General features: G+C 44.8%; 1 protein-coding gene across 1 annotated transcript; it reads left to right on the top strand.

The window, feature by feature from the left end:
* Positions 1-361: 361 nt before the first annotated feature.
* On the top strand, positions 362-15,066 carry LOC148219957 (lipoxygenase homology domain-containing protein 1-like). Its single transcript, XM_088157034.1, has 8 exons — positions 362-389; positions 1,110-1,258; positions 4,179-4,302; positions 6,056-6,306; positions 8,048-8,183; positions 11,527-11,687; positions 12,003-12,089; positions 14,783-15,066. The coding sequence occupies exons 1-8, from the start codon at positions 362-364 to the stop codon at positions 14,963-14,965; spliced, it is 1,119 nt and encodes a 372-aa protein (XP_088013160.1). The 3' UTR covers positions 14,966-15,066.
* The last annotated feature ends 1,051 nt before the right edge of the window (positions 15,067-16,117 follow it).

Below are 16,117 nucleotides of genomic sequence, written 5' to 3'. Positions count from 1 at the left end.
TACACTTTAATCTAATTTTTTAAAAAATTAATTGAATAATATTAAAAGATATGCCCAAACTAAGCTCTCTGGGCCATGGACAGAAGTGGGTGGAGATTCCTGTAATGAGGGAGCAAATATTCTTTTGCTTCTACACTACACCTCTCCTGTCAAGTTCAAGAAATAATGATATGATGTCTGCCAAGTGTCCTTGAACAGATTATAAAACCTGGTGGATAGGGCTCATCCGTGATTAATCCTTCAGAGTTTTACAGGGGATTCATCTGATCTCTCTGGAGACATCCCAAATTGGGAGTCCGAGTCTTAGCTGGGTGTCCAGGCACCCACTGACATCCATAGAGAGAAATAACACCCCTAGAGAATGATTCATGCCCTCTGGGCTGAGAGGGGTGAGTTGCCCACTGACCTCTCTCTCTGCACTGGTGCCTGGGGTGGTGTCATCCCACTCACAGCATCACCCACACAACCAGGGACACAGCTGTAATACCTTTCATAAAGGCAAACCCCTGTGAAATCAGGAAAAAGCCAACAGCCCTGGCTGGGTCCTAATTCGAAAATAAATCCTTCCTCTTGGATACAGCAAAGAATTCTGTGTCCTGAAATGTCAGAGTCTGCAGCTTGTGACCAAAGCCTTTCTTGAACAGTTTGGAGATTTTCAAACACAGTAAAAATAAAAGGGAAATGTGGTGATATTAAAAAAAAAATAAAAAATTAAGAGCCATCTGGATATATATTTCTGAAAGCTCTGAGAGATGTAAGTAACTGTGACATTAGAATGGAAATCCTGGTCTTTTGTGTGCTTGAGAAAAGGTACCTTTTTATTAGAATATAAAGTCCTCTGCCTTTTTCTTGAATCCTGGGTGCAGAGAGCTGATATCTAGGGAATATTTGATTCACTCAGTGGTGACATTCCTAAATATTCCTTCACTTACAAACATGCGTGTGCCAGTAACCCTTTCCTCCTTGGAGTTATAATTTATTACTTATTTATTTGTTTTTCTGGTTTTGTTCGTTGTTGTTGCTGTAGAGGTTTTGTTGTTTGTTTGTTTGGTGGTTTTGTTTTGTTTGTTTGTTTTACTTTTATTTTTACTTTTTCTTTTCCCATTCAGGTGTGAGGAAACTGGACAATGACAAAGACAACTTTGAAAAAGGAGCAGAAGACAAGTTCACGCTTGATGCTCCGAATCTGGGAAAATTAAGAAAAATTAATATTGGGCATAACAACAAGGGTGGCTCTGCTGGCTGGTTCCTTGCAAAGGTTAGTTACTCCTGAGACATTCAACATAAGCATCTCATGAGCTCAAAATATCTCACTCTCTCAGTGGTTTGGTACCAAGAGCTGTAAGGATAATTGCTGGTGATGCAGGTTACTGAGAGGGACACGAGTAATTTCATTCTCTTGACTTAACTCATTACCATGACCATAAAAATACCCGAATCCAAGTGTTATCCGTTGGATATGTTCACACTGAAAATTTGCAGACTCATAGCTTGCCCAAATTTAAATGATTTATCATTGGTTCAGCAAAAGAGATATGTTTGCAACAAAGACCCTATTCTTTCATTTTCCTGCTCATTTTAATCCCCTGCTATGGGGTAGGAAGGTATTACAGCTTTTAGTGTAATGGCTGAAGGAATATTTTATAAAGGGGAAATCTATGACTCTTCCCTTTGGTCTCATTTTCTTTGCTCTGCTGATGTAGTTTAACACAGCTGGCTTTAATCCACATAAGGCCTGACCCCATATTTGTAAATCCTCAATAACAGGATAGTTTGATGTAATACAAATGCAAATATTAGCACATGCTGCTCCACCACAACACAATGCAGGAAAAGTTATGATGTTGGCTGTCCGTGAAAAATGTGGAAATGGAAAACAGAATGGTTGTGCTCAATGTCATAAATAGTGGGGGGCAAAAACCACAGAACCTCATTCCCACATCACAGTGTAATGACAGAATTTTTGACGAGGTTGCTGAGGCTGCTCCAGTCCCTAAACCTGGTGTAACAACTACTTGCAGCCAACACACCAACCCCTATATTCTGCCACAAGCCTCCTAAACAAGGATGTTTACAATGAAGTAAAATGCAGCTTTGGCCTTGCAAATTCAGATGGAAGGCTGGAGAACTGAGCTAAAATAACTCAGTTGTTGTCTACTGGTTTTAGATGTTTTTCTTTAATTTGGTTCAATACCTGGACACTCTAGTGTTGTCACTCCAGGATGAACCTGCTCTCATGTTTCTTGTGTTTTCGGAGTGACTAATACTCAGAGATGGTTTTCCACCTCTAAATGGAAGAATAAGCCCACTAAAAGGAACCCAAGGAGGATCAGCTGGTAGAGAGGCATTGGAGTGTTGGTATTTCTCCCAAACCTTGTCTATTTTAGTCTCTGGCACTCCAGCTCTGTCATGCAGACAATCCCAGCCCTGGCAGACACTGCTGTCTGTGTCTGTGGAGGTACAGCAGGACTCAGGAGTGCTACAGGCAGCAGCACGGTGTGGGATGAATGACAGGAGAGGAAGCTCTGTTTCCCAAAGAATGGTTTCATAAAATTATCAGAAAGGACAGATTGCAGATTCTCCCTCATTGTTGAGAAAAGTGTCAAGGGCTTTCTATCCATAATAGTGATTTCTTTTTTTCCCCTCTGAGTCATTACCCACACATAGGAGTAGAGATTTTGATTTCCTCTCTTCTGGCTGAAATCCTTCAGTACTCTTCTCTGCTGATTTAAATACTATAGTAACTCTATGGCAGGATTCAGGAGTCCAGCAGAAGATATCAGTAAGAAACACCTCAGCAGGAGGTGGTGCAAAAAAACTAGTCTAATATTGAAGGGGAATGTTGTTCCTCAGCTTGTTTCAGCAAAATGTCACAGAATTCTCAAACAGTCTAGTTTGACAGGGACCACCCCCCTGCCATGGGCAGGGACACCTTCCACTGTCCCAGGCTGCTCCAAGCCCTGTCCAGCCTGGCCTTGGACACTGCCAGGGATCCAGGGGCAGCCACAGCTGCTCTGGGCACCCTGTGCCAGGGCCTGCCCACCCTCCCAGCCAGCAATTCCTTCCCAAGATCCCATCCAGCCCTGCCCTCTGGCACTGGAAGCCATTGCCTGTGTGCTGTCCCTGCCTGCCTTGTCCCCAGTCCCTCTGCAGCTCTCCTGGAGCCCCTTCAGGCCCTGGCAGGGGCTCTGAGCTCTCCCTGGAGCCTTCTCTTGTGCAGGTGAGCAGCCCCAGCTGTGCCAGGCTGGCTCCAGAGCAGAGGGGCTCCAGCCCTGCAGCATCTCCGTGGCCTCCTCTGGGCTGGCTCCAGCAGCTGCACGTCCTTGTGCTGTTGGAGCCCAGGGCTGGAGGCAGCACTGCAGGTGGGCTCTCACCTGAGCACAGGGGCACAGGGGCACAATCCCCCCTGCCCTGCTGCCCACGCTGGGGCATCAGCCCAGGGCAGGGGGGTTCAGGCTGGGGCAGGTCCAGCTCTCACCCACAGCACCCCCAGCTCCTTCTCCCAGGGCTGCTCTGTCCATTCTGTGTCCAGCCTGTCTTTGGGTTTACCCCAACCCAGGTGCAGCACCTTGCACTTGGTGTTGTTAAACCTCATGATATTTGCACAGCTCCACCTCACTCTGGTCCAAGAGCCAAATCCTTCCAAATTAGAAACTGTCTCCTGCCACAGGGTTTAATGGCTGCTTTTGCAATGGTTCCACCTTGGAGTGACTAACTGGGATCTAGTGATATTACTGTGTCACACAAGCTCAGCTGATGGTCTGGATTTGCCTGAAATTCCTAGGCATTATTTTATAACAAGGCTCTAAAGCAGAGAGAGAGAACACAGCCTGTTCCCAGAGCAGAACAAAGAGCTGTCGTTCAGCTGATGGAGAAGAGTAGCCAGCAAGCAGGCTCTGGAGAGGAGGAAGGCAGGCCAGCCAGCTGGTCTTGATAGCAGAGACATCTGGTCTCATACACTGCAAGAGATGCAGAATGGATTCACTGGATAAAAAAGAAAGAAAAGAAAAAAGCTCACTGATTGTCTGAAATTCTATCAGTAAGAATTAGGGAGTGGAGTGGGATCTGCTCGAGTACTGAATATGTTAAATACCAAGTGAGAGTGTGTACATTAAGCTCCTGCTCCTCTGCCACCCCGTTGTGTAAAACCTTTGCTTTCCCCATGCCATTTCTCTCAGGTGATCATTGAGGACATTGGCAATAAGTGTGTGTACCAATTCCCAGTTGGACGCTGGTTTGCTTTGGACGAGGATGACGGGAAAATACAGAGGGACATTCTTGTTGGGGGCACTGAAGCCACAGGTAAAGTCATGGGCCAAATCCATGGTGGGAAATGGGAAGTTAAGGCTGCTAGCCATGTTTTCTTTAGAAGATTGAATGCCTCATGCTCAGGGAGACCTGCAGTGAGGGATCTGCTGGCGATTGGCTGTTTTGTGCGAGGGTTCCTGAACTGCCAGCACATTTCCCACCTTTGTGTGTCACCTGTGAAGCTGTGCAGGACCTACATACTGGCTTATCACCTGGTGCACCTGGATAAGGGGCTGGTGGGCAGGGAATGAAAGATACAGCTTGTACCTTCAGCAAATTGCTCACCAGCTCTCAAAGTGTTATTTCCAAAAGCACAAAATAGAGAATCTTGTACTTCAATTTCTTTTCTGGGGAGCTAAACATCCTTTAACAAAACAAGAGACACAGTGCTGAGCCCTAAATCAGTCTTTTTTATTATCCAACATGGTTAAGGCAAAGACAACCAAAGTTTATGTCTCTGTTAAAAGAAACCTGGGTGTAAAGTCCATAAAATAACTTGTCACGAGGCAGAAGATCATTTGGGTAGTGTCCTGCCTGTATTTATTTAATAGCATGAAGGCAAACACTGTGATGATGCATGTAACAACTGTTCTCTACTTCCTTGTGCAATCTTCAACATCTGCAATCCTTGTATTCTCCCCTGCATGTGCATGGGGAGAGTGGTCTGGGTGCAGATCCCTCACTGCAGGATGCTTGTTAAGAAAAATCAAGGGAAGAAAACTGAAAGAAATGCAATTCAATCCCCAAAAGCTTCCTTTTTCTTTTACCATTCATGACTGTGTATTTTATTTTCCTCCTCTCTGGAGTTTTGTTGAAGATATATCAACAGTAAAGCATGCTTGAGTACAGTTTTTAATGTAAATTTCAAAGGGAGGATTATTTATAAGAGAGTGAGTTCTGGCGTTTATGCTTCATCCCAAATTCCCAAGTCCCTATTGAAATTTCTATCTGATTTAATCAAAAAACTTGGTTAAGTCTCAACTATTTTCTACATGCTCCTATTGTGTTTAAATGTGTATTTGATGCTGTGAGACAGGTTTAAGATGTGCTTTTCTGTGAGGTAAGGCTTGTAGGAAGAAGTGTTTTCATTCTTAGACCAACAGCTGGAGATAGAAAAAAACCCCAAGGACAGTTTTATGTAAATAGGTTTCTTTTCAGGAATACTTTTCTTTCTTTCAGCTGGGCTGATACCTCTCCCAAACCCTGTTTTGCTGAGATCTGTGAGTTCTCACGGTGGCTGTGAAGGTCCTGATAGCTTCGGCAGCATTATAGGCTAAAAAACAAATAAACTCAAAGTTTTCAGGGTTTTGTGATATTGCAGATTTTGCCACCACCATTTAAAGCAACATTTCTCCATCCTCTCAGCATTCTCTGAAATATTTGCTGCTTAGTATTTCTCAAAATCAAATACAAATTGCCAATTCAATTTTTTTTGCCTTTGTTCACCTGATCAGCACCACAGAGTGAATAAAAACCAAAACTTTTCTTTTTCCACTGAGCAATGGGACAGGGAGTTTGTCACCCCATGCCTGTTTCTCTTGGACAGTCTGAAGGTAGATGTGTATTCCTCAGAATTATGTGTGGGACAAAAAACAAATTGCGCTGTGTGTAAGTCAGAAGCTAAAATAGACCAGTGGGAAATCAATAGAGTCTCCCACATCAATCAAGTCAAAGCCATAACTCTTAGACTCTTTTCCTCTCTTCTTTTTTTTTTTTTTTTCCCTGACCAAACTTCTGACTCCTCCAGGCATTGTGTACAACGTGGCTGTGGTGACAGGAGATATCAGAGGAGCCGGCACCAACTCCAAGATCCATGTGATCCTCCACGGCTCCAAAGGCTTGAAGAACAGTGGGAAGATTTTCTTGGAAGGAGGTGAATTTGAGCGTGCCAGGACAGATCTCTTCAACGTGGAAATAGCTGCCCTGCTCAGCCCTCTCAGCAGAGTCACCATTGGGCACGATAATTGTGGTGTCAGCTCCGGCTGGTTTTGTGAGAAGGTGAGACTTAATTATCATAAACTCGTGGAATCATTCATGATGGGAGAGACCCCTGAGGTCATGGAGTTCTACCACTGGGCCAGCACTGCCAAGAGTTTTGTCTGCAGGCAGCTGTCAGACCTGCTCCCCGTTCACAACCTGACCCCGGCATCCCAGTGCAGTTTAGAGATAAATAAATAAATCTGCTTTTGTCTGGAAGGTGATATCCCGGGTTTAACAAGTCAATATTATACATCACGCACGGGAGCAGCTGATTGCCTCAAAGGCACGTTAGATGCATAAGTCAATCACTTGCTAATTGGGTTGATTGCCCCTCTGCAGTCACAAAGATACAGATTATTGTTTGCTCAGCTCCAAAAGCACCTTCAGATGTTTGCCCACGGGGCCAGACAGAAACTCAGCCTTGGATTGTGCCGAGCGTTTCAAAGTTATCATCTATGCTCAGACTTCCCTGAAGTTTCTAGATGCTGCCCTGGAGGCTCAGAAATAACAATTTTAAAAAAAACTCAAAACCCGATGGAAAGTGGCTGACCACAGCTGCTACTGGGAGGCAGTAGAGAAATATGCAACGTTGCTACCCAACAACTTATATTTCTTTGAGAAGAATTCCATGCAGCAGTGGGGGAAGGTGTTGGAAAATTCTTCTAAGTTTAGCACATGGTGTGTGATCCCTATATCCGTGGGTAATGTTTGGTTTTGTACCATCCAGTGCTTAGTACACATGCCAGAGATTAATGTGGCCTTGTGTTAACTCCCTGCATCTGTGACTAATAAGTTTTGTGCCAGCTAACACTTCCTTGTTTGCTTCCACCAGTGATTAATATGTACTGGTAGATATCTTAGTTTTGAGAACAGAGATGGAGTGCCAGAGCAAAGAATGATAGAGAGAAGTGCATCACAATATGGACACACATTTGATGTGGTCTCCAGGAAAATCCAGGACTATAAAAGGGAATTTTGAGGAATGGGATGTTCCCAAATGACCAACAAAAATCCCTCAAAGACCTCTACTCATATCCAAATAACTAAATGGAAATAATAAGCATATATTCACAGATGCAGGAAGTGTAATGAATATGTAATAGAAATGTGACATTATTAGTTTCATGTGTGGTCTGTTCAGTTGCTGCTCATGCTTTGAGGTGAAAATCAGCATTGTTAGGAAAGCAATTTTGTCTTTCCAATACAGCAGATTGCTTGGAGAGTTTATTTCCCAGCTTTTGGTGACAACACTAGATCATGTACAAGGTCATCAGGAGGAAATGGGAGCGTGGAGAGGAAGGCAGATGCCTACCCTGAAGCTATGAGGAAATTCAGTTTTCCTGGCAAGCAAAATCTGCTGAGGATGGATATGTTTGAGGGCTTCTTGGTCCCTGTGTTTTCTGCAGAGCCCTGCCATGCAGTGGTGGGGTGCAGGACCTGTGCTGCACACTGACCTGATGCTGCAGCCACCCTGCCTGCTCCCATTCCCTTCCCCTCCTGGTGTTTCACCTTGTATGGTTCACCCATCGTGATGTACTGCTGCAAAAAATGGGAATAACAGAACAGATGAGTCATAGCTGCACTCCAGACTGGGATTTATGCAGCCAGGCTGGTTCATACTGGTCCAGAAAAGCTGATTTTGAAAGCAGGACCAAGACCTCCATCCCTGTCTTTGCACTGTTTGAGTTTTCAGTGCCAAGTTCCTGAGGGTTGCCAGTAGTGGAATATTCGAGCTGACTTTCCCAATCTCTTTCCCCAGGTGGTGGTTTACTGCCCGTTCACTGGGATTGAGCAAACCTTCCCATGTGGGAAGTGGCTGGATGAGGATGAAGGGGATGGTCTCATAGAGCGGGAACTCTACGAAATGGTGTCCCTGCGCCAGAAAAGGCTGAAAAGTAAGAGCAAGTGTCCAGGACATCAGCCCTCCTCCCACGAGCAGCACCCTCTGAGTGTCACCTGAGTGACAGGGATAGGGTAAAGGAGAGCTTCAGGTGGATTCAGTCACTGGATCACAGAATGGTTTGGGTGTGGAAATGACATTTAAAGGCCGTCTAATTTCTCCCCTGCCATGGGCAGGGACACCTTCCACTGTCCCAGGCTGCTCCAAGCCCTGCCCAGCCTGGCCTTGGACACTGCCAGGGATCCAGGGGCAGCCACAGCTGCTCTGGGCACCCTGTGCCAGGGCCTGCCCACCCTCCCAGCCAGCAATTCCTTCCCAAGATCCCATCCAGCCCTGCCCTCTGGCACTGGAAGCCATTGCCTGTGTGCTGTCCCTGCCTGCCTTGTCCCCAGTCCCTCTGCAGCTCTCCTGGAGCCCCTTCAGGCCCTGGCAGGGGCTCTGAGCTCTCCCTGGAGCCTTCTCTTGTGCAGGTGAGCAGCCCCAGCTGTGCCAGGCTGGCTCCAGAGCAGAGGGGCTCCAGCCCTGCAGCATCTCCGTGGCCTCCTCTGGGCTGGCTCCAGCAGCTCCAGGTCCTTCAGATGTTGGGACATGAGTTTCAGCTTTGAAAATACTGCTTTAGGAGTGTATAAAATTAAACTCCTACAATATTTTGAAGAATTATACTAATTTCCCTAAGGCCCACTGGGCTCAGGGCTGCCTCAGACATCATCTTACCTTTGCAGACAAGCCAGGCTACTTTGCTCATCACTGCAGAAGCAAAGCTTCCTTATTCCAGATGGAAACAAAAAATATAATAAGGAGACAAACCTTGGTGGGGGAGGCGAGGGGGAATGGGAAATATAACATGACTCTTCCTGCTGGCCTCACCTATTTTTATTTCTTTTGAGAAATAACAGGTCCAGCAGCTAAACGTGCCTCCCGAGGCAGGGTGTGCTGGATGTGGAGCATTTTCTCTAGAGGGAGGCAATGGCACACGTTTGCTGGGAGGAGCTGCTCTGTGCTCTGCTGTGTGGGCATGTTCATCCATCCCCACACGCTCCAGCACCAGCCTGGTTCTGCACCGAGCCAAACACATGTGTAAACAGAATATTTTAATTAGGATAATAGACAGGGTTTAATCCGACAGTGCTTCGGGTGGGCTCCTGCTTAAACAGCAGGTCATTTGAATAAGCTTTATCTAAATGTTAGTCAGCGTTGTAAGCACACTGCACCTCCAACACGGTCCATTTAGCTAAAGCATCTGCAACCTTTAACCCCCTATTATCAACCCTGATTGTTATTGACAGGCTAATTCCCTCACTGCTGCAGTGCAGGAGAGAGACAGGGAGCATTAGCCTTGAGAAATCTGTGACCTTTAGCTGCCTGATTATGGAAGTGTAAGACTCGGAGTTAGAAAAGACCTATTATGTCATCTCGCCTATCTCCCTGTGCATACAGGACTGTCCCTTTCTGTGGAGATGATCAAAGCTGGGCTGAACCTCACTTGGGGTATCCATGGTGAAACGTCTCCCAGCACAGCATCCAGAAGCCTGCTCCCGCAGCAGATTGCAGCTCCATATGTAGCTTGTATTTATTCTGTGGTTTTTTCATTCCCTCCTCTCCTTATCTTGAATGTTATCCTGGAAACTGTTGTGCCAGGTCTTGTCCTCCCTGGTGTTTGTGCCCTTGGGAATATTTGCCCTGGCTCTGAGAATCTTCAAAGTGCCTGGACAGGTTGATGCGAAAGGATGGGAACCCGGGGGATGCTCCCAGCAAGCCCAGGGAGGATGATGATGGGTATTTGGGGACATGCCTGGCCTTCTCCAGCAGCTGCAGCCCGAGCTCAGCCACAACTCCCCCAGTGTGGTTTCTCCCTGGCAGCCCTCTATCAGCACTTAATCCTGGCACAAGGTCCCGTTTCCCCTCTGTGCACACTTCACTCCTCCTTTCCCTCAGCAAGAGGTCAGGGAAGCCACACCAGAGAGATGAGAGCAGTCCTTGGTGTCTGAATTGCACTTGCAGCTTTCCCCAGGGAGAACGGGCTTCTCCATCACATGCCATCCACAGACTTTGCTTCATTTCTGCTCACCTAAAACTTGCCGGTAGTTTTTAGTGAGGGGTGGTCATGAACATTTTGTATATTATTAAAACAGGGGAAAAACTTTTTCTGAGAGATCCCTCTTCCTCTCATTTTTTTTTCAGCAGCTCTTGTCTCTTTTTGATACAGTCAAACACTGAGTAGACCAGTAAAAATCTAATTTATATGCATGCCATCATATTTTTATATTCCATTCTGGGCTCTGAAGGTCAAGCTGTGCTAGTGTGGGCTCGGGCATACCGAAAGGGTTAGCAATTCTCTCATTAAGATTTGTTAATAATTCAGCTGATGTCTGAATGAGGAAAGAAGGCTGTTCCTTCTCCTGTAGGTGCTGCAAGGCCTGCAGAAGTGACACACATTATTGTCAATAAAGCATGCAGATGAGGGGCTCTTTAGAGGAAATAATGTCACTCTTATATGCAACAATATTCTGGTATGAAAACCGACATAAAGTTGCTGCAGGTAGACTGGACTTGTGGTTAAAATGTTAGATGAAGACTTGAGATAAAAATCTTGCAAATTGGCCTCAATCTTAGGGTATGTCATGTAGTGTTAAAAAAGGTGTTAACTGAAGTCGTGTCAAATTTAGGCATTTCAATAATTTAAAACCTTTTGGAAAATGTCTTTACACTGCTCTGAGCGTGTTTGTCCCACATGATGCAGCCTCACTAGGGATGGATACCTGAGTGGGCTTTGAGACAGCCTGCTCTGCAAGAAGCATTTTTGGGATAATTAGTCCAGCCTCTGGAGGCTCATTATCTCAGGATGGTGTGATAACATGTCTGTGTCCTATTCCTCCTTGTTCCAGACACAGATCAGACAAGTTCTTAGCTACCTGGAGCTGCACAGGTAACTGGAGACTCCTTCTCACTGACAAAAGGAAGGATGAATATTTCCCTGACTTTATGGTCTTTGAAGCTTGAGCTGTTGGTATTTGACAAGAGAACTGCAACTACAGGGTTGGGTCATGCTCCTGAATTACCCTGTTTGTAGAGTTTAACAAGAGAATATGGTCCAACTGAAAAGAGGTTGTTTATGTTTTACTCATTTTCTTTTAAATGAAATAGCAGAATTATATTTCCAATCTCATGCCTGCACGTCATGCAGCAGCTGATCAAGTTTGTGCAGAAAAGGATGAAAGTTCTGTGTCTTTATTCATCCCACCCTCTCTACCTACCAAGGGAAACAATGATAATTATGTTTTTCACCAGGTCACACCTATAAAAACGCTAAAGCAAGTATCTTTAACCTTTCTTTCTAGAAAACCCCTGGTCTCTGTGGATCTGGACAAGTGACATTAAAAATGCAGGAACAGATGCCACCATCTTCTTCCAGGTTTATGGAGACAAAGGAAAGTCAGATGAGATGAAGTTAGACAACAATTCAGACAACTTTGAGACTGGCCAGACTGATAAATTCATGGTATGAATCTTATGCAAGTGGTAGATTTGGCTGGATATTGTTTTCCAGGGCTTTAGCTTCAATCCTAGGCAGAAAATGATCAGTATGAGATTTTTACTCCATTAGATCCTTCTAAAATTGAGGAGAGGTCATTTGCTGGTGATGTAAATTATTTACTTGCCTATGGATATGGCTTTTCTTCCCAAGACAGGCAATAGGCTGGTATTTTTGACTTCTCTCTGATTTAGCTCTTACAAGATGTTCAGAGGTGCCCTTTGTGTGTGTGCTTTGCTGACTTAGAAAAATGGATATTGCACCTTTTTTACCCATTTACAGATAGAGCTTCCTGATCTCGGCACCTTTTATAAGCTCCGGATATGGCACGAGAAAAGAAACCCCTTTGCTGGCTGGCATCTGAATAAGGTGAGGGGACAGCAAGGGAAGGTAGGACTGGAAAGCCAGGCTGGTGGCAGAGGTCAGCAGTGCCAGTCCTGGGTCACTGTGCTCCCCAGCTGGCAGCCGAGCCTGGTGTGCACTGCTCTGTGGTGCCTGCCCTGCCAGAGGACAAGATAAAATGGAATAAAGTTGCACCAGGGAAGGATTAGATTGAACATTAGGGAAAATTCCTTCATGGAAAGGGTTGTCCAGTCCTGGCATAGCTGCCTAGGGTGGTGGTGGAGTCCTCATCCCTGGAGAGATTTAAAAGCTGTGTGGATGTGGCACTTGGGGACATGGGTCAGTGGTGGCCTGGGCAGAGCTGGTGGCACTTGATGATCTTAGAGAACTTTTCCAACCCAAATGATTGTGTGATTTTGTGTGTGGGAGATGAGACCAATGGGGAGAGGTAGCTCCCAACAGCCCAGACTGATGGTAAAAATCCCAGTATCCCACCCTTCCCATGTCAGAAAACTGATGTACTCATCTCATTCCTCTTGCTCTTTGGAAAACTTCCTATTCTTAGACACCACTACTGTATAGAAAGACAAACCCATTCCTTCTCTGGCTTACTTACAATGCCCATTACAAAAAACCTGATTCTGGCAGAGATTGCACAGTGCAGCATCCCCTGCCCTGGAGTGCTGACAGCCCTGTGATGGGGGTGAGCTCCTGCAGGCTGGAGGGGGCCATGGACACTGTGCAGGGGAGAGCAGCCCTGTGCTGTGTGGGAGATGACAAGGGTGAGCTGCTTGATCTTCACTCACACCTCATTGCTCTACCAGCATTGATTGCTGTGCTGTCACCCCTCACCTGGATTGTCTGGACAGCAAGTCCCCCTCTAAGCTTCACCCCTGCCTCCTCCTGAGCAGCTTGGTTGGCACTCTCTGTGCCTAACAAAACAAGCACTTTGCTCTGCATCTGTAAATAAGAGTGTTGATACATCACAGTTTAACACTTGGAGCTTTTTCTTGGGCTCCTCTAATGTGCTTTGACAGGTCCTGCTCTCCTGCATTGTCATGGGTTTGGGAAACCATCCACTGCCAATACCCATCTCCAGGGGTAGGAGGGCATCAAGTGCTGCTGTTGCCACCATATGGTAGGAGAAGGTGTCTGGTGGGGTCTTTTATGAAAAAGAAATTGCTGGTTAGATCTTGGGCTGCTGCAATCATCCTTATTAGTTTGTTCAGTGATGATGAGCAAGAATGTTTGTGTCTTCCACAGCTGTGTATTTCCCCATGGTATCTTATTTTCCTGCAGAAAAATTATGTTCAGGAAGGACAAGAGGTAACTTAGAGTGTGTCTAGGATTCCCTTTTGGCCAAACTGCCTGAGTAAACCTGGTTAAGATATATGAAAGGAATTGATTTTCTTATGGTTGGACTCATTTTAGACCCTTTTCAACGTAAATTATTCTATGATTCTATGACTTTACAAAAATCAGTCTGTCCATATATATGTTTTCTGGATGCTCAAGCTCATGGCACATGGATCTCATCACTTGTGCACCCATCATTCATCTAGGAGATTCATCATTCATCATTGTGCACCTATCTTTCATCTAGGAAATTAGATGAAACCTGAAAGATAATTTGTTCCAGTCCTCCCACATTTCATACCTGTTTTGCTTCAGTTGGGTCAGGCCTCCTTCTTCTGTCACAAAACCTAAAACAGCCACACTGTTCAGGCCAAAAGTCCCTCGAGCCCAACATCCTCTCTCTTGTTTCACATGAGGTCATGGTTTTAGATGTGTAAGAAAAAAAGACAAGCCTTTATGATACTTCCTCCCAATATTATTTCAGGTTTTGACTACTTCTAGTTGGACACTTACTTCCTAAACTGATCCACCAAACAGAAAGCATTTAGCAGGTTTATTTTTCCAGTTATTAGTTTAAAGTTTCTAGCCTCCTCTTGAACATTCAAACTTTCAGGAATTTTAATAGATTTTGGGGTTTTTTTTCGGTTTTTGTGGGGTTTTTCTTGGGTTTTGTTTTTGTTTTTTTGTTTTGGGGTTTTTTTTTTGTTTGCTTTTGTTTTTTAGGGGTTTTGGGGGTTTTTTTGGTTTTGGTTTTGGTTTTGGTTTTTTTTTTTTGCTTAGAACTTTGTTCCACAGGCATCACTTGATGCCCTGTATTTCTTGAGGCAGTAGAGGGAACAGCTCTCTGCATTCTTCATTGTCACCTGTGATTTTACAGACTTTCTTCATACCCTTGTGTTACACATTTCAACAGACAAATGCAGAGCACCACCTTATTTGCTCATTACTCCTTTAGGATCTGTTGCAGATCTTTTTTCAGGGCTCTGCAAGTTCTTTTAATTTGTTTTTTTTTTTCTCAATGCATTGATTCTCATCAGCAAAAACCAGCAGCACAAGCCCCATCCCCAATTTGCTCCTTGGAGTTATAGAGGGGTGCATGATGAGCCATTTGCAGAGCCACAGAATTCCTCAAAAGTTCCTCAGTGCCATGGAATGATTGGAGAAAGGAGGAATGAAAAGCCATCAGCTGTGACAGACTTTCCTCCGTGCATCACTACAGTGCACAAGCTGGACAGTCTCATTATTAATGTGTTTTATTTCTCTGCTGCTACCTTCTCTTGCCTCCCTGGCAAAAACCTGTCAGGATCTCGTTGCTTTTTTGCCTTTAAGCCTCTGAACTCATGCGGTGTTTTGGTTTAATGAAGGTAACTCTGCTGAAAACGCTGACAAAAGAAAAATACTCCTTCAACTGCGGCCGCTGGCTGGATATAAATGAAGAGGACAATGAGATCGTGCGGGAGCTCCCCGCCGAGGGATCTCTGGTGACTGAAGTCATGCCAGGTGAGAGCCACGGGCTCTGTGCAGAGGTTTGCTTAGGACCTGAATAGAGAGAAACCCTCTTTGTGTGAGATGCACAGGCAGACTGATGCAATTCAATTAACTTCTCTTTCTGGCACTTTCTCTCTGCAGTATTTTCTGTGTGCATCATTAGCTGCAAGAAGCCTGAGAAATCCCAGCCTACTATTAATTTTTTTTTCTTTTCTTTTTTCTTTTTTTTTTTTTTTTTTTTTTTTTGGAGCAAGTTTCTCTCTGGTGGGAAATGGGAGAGATCTGGTCACGGCACAATTGTTTCCAGGGCTTGGGGGTTTTTTTTAAAACTTGTAATTTTTTTTCCAGTTTCCCTTAAAATGTGAAACGCGAGCTTTGAGGAATATTCATGGAAAGCAAGCTTAGCTGAAATGCAATCTAAAATTTGACAATCATATTTTGGGCTCTAAAGTTTTATTTAGTTATATGCAAATTTATGCAGCTGTATGTATAAATATATAGTAAGTTGCACAGCACATTGGTGTGTGCATATGCATCTTTCAGTATGTATGAGCAATCCAAACTATTTATTCTTTTAATTGAGCTGGAGATTTAATTAAGGAAAGCTGCAGAACTTTGCCGTGGCTTCCTGGAGTGGCCACTTCTGCTTTGACCTTGTGTCACAAGAATTAAATCTACTTAGAGGGAGAATTTAGAAGAGCAGAACATCTCAAGGTAACCGGTGGAATTTTTCATTTTTCTACCAAAGCACCCATACTCTGTAGACCTTGAGTCCCCCGTTTTCTGAAATTTCTGGTTCTGATGTTGGTGATCTGCATGCAGTGGAGCAGTTCCTCAGAAGAGGAAGAGTAATTGTAATTGCAGATGTTATTAAAATGTAAATAAACCTTGTTTTGAAATGTATTTTTAATCAGCTGTGGAGAGGGCAGCTTGAATCCTCACTCAGGCACTTTCCTGTGTGGAGAATTTGTGCTGAGCAGAGGTGAGATGCAGCAGCTCTGTGTTGGGCTTGCAGGTGGATTTTGGAGGGAGGGTGGGAGCACTGCTTCGTGTCCCTTCCCCAAGCTGGAGAAAAGGGGATCTCTCTCAAAAGTTGGACTGTGGGCTGGCTCCTTGTGATATTTCTTCCTGGAAATCCTTCATCCAGTGGGAGGGCATGGCTAGGGGAGGAAGGTGGCAGATCAAAATCCATCCAGGAAAATCACTTTAAA

The sequence above is a fragment of the Sturnus vulgaris genome, chromosome Z, assembly GCF_052056855.1.
Source record: "Sturnus vulgaris isolate bStuVul1 chromosome Z, bStuVul1.hap1, whole genome shotgun sequence".
NCBI lineage: Eukaryota > Metazoa > Chordata > Aves > Passeriformes > Sturnidae > Sturnus > Sturnus vulgaris.
Note: the sequence above shows the minus strand (reverse complement) of the source record. Positions and strands in the feature narration are given on the sequence as shown.

Bases quoted from the DNA above. Each gene is read 5' to 3' on its own strand.
- LOC148219957 (XM_088157034.1), top strand. From the start codon at position 362: ATGATTCATGCCCTCTGGGCTGAGAGGG. The intron at 4,303-6,055 runs GTAAAGTCATGG...TGACTCCTCCAG, and splicing joins TGGGGGCACTGAAGCCACAG to GCATTGTGTACAACGTGGCT. The intron at 6,307-8,047 runs GTGAGACTTAAT...CTCTTTCCCCAG, and splicing joins CCGGCTGGTTTTGTGAGAAG to GTGGTGGTTTACTGCCCGTT.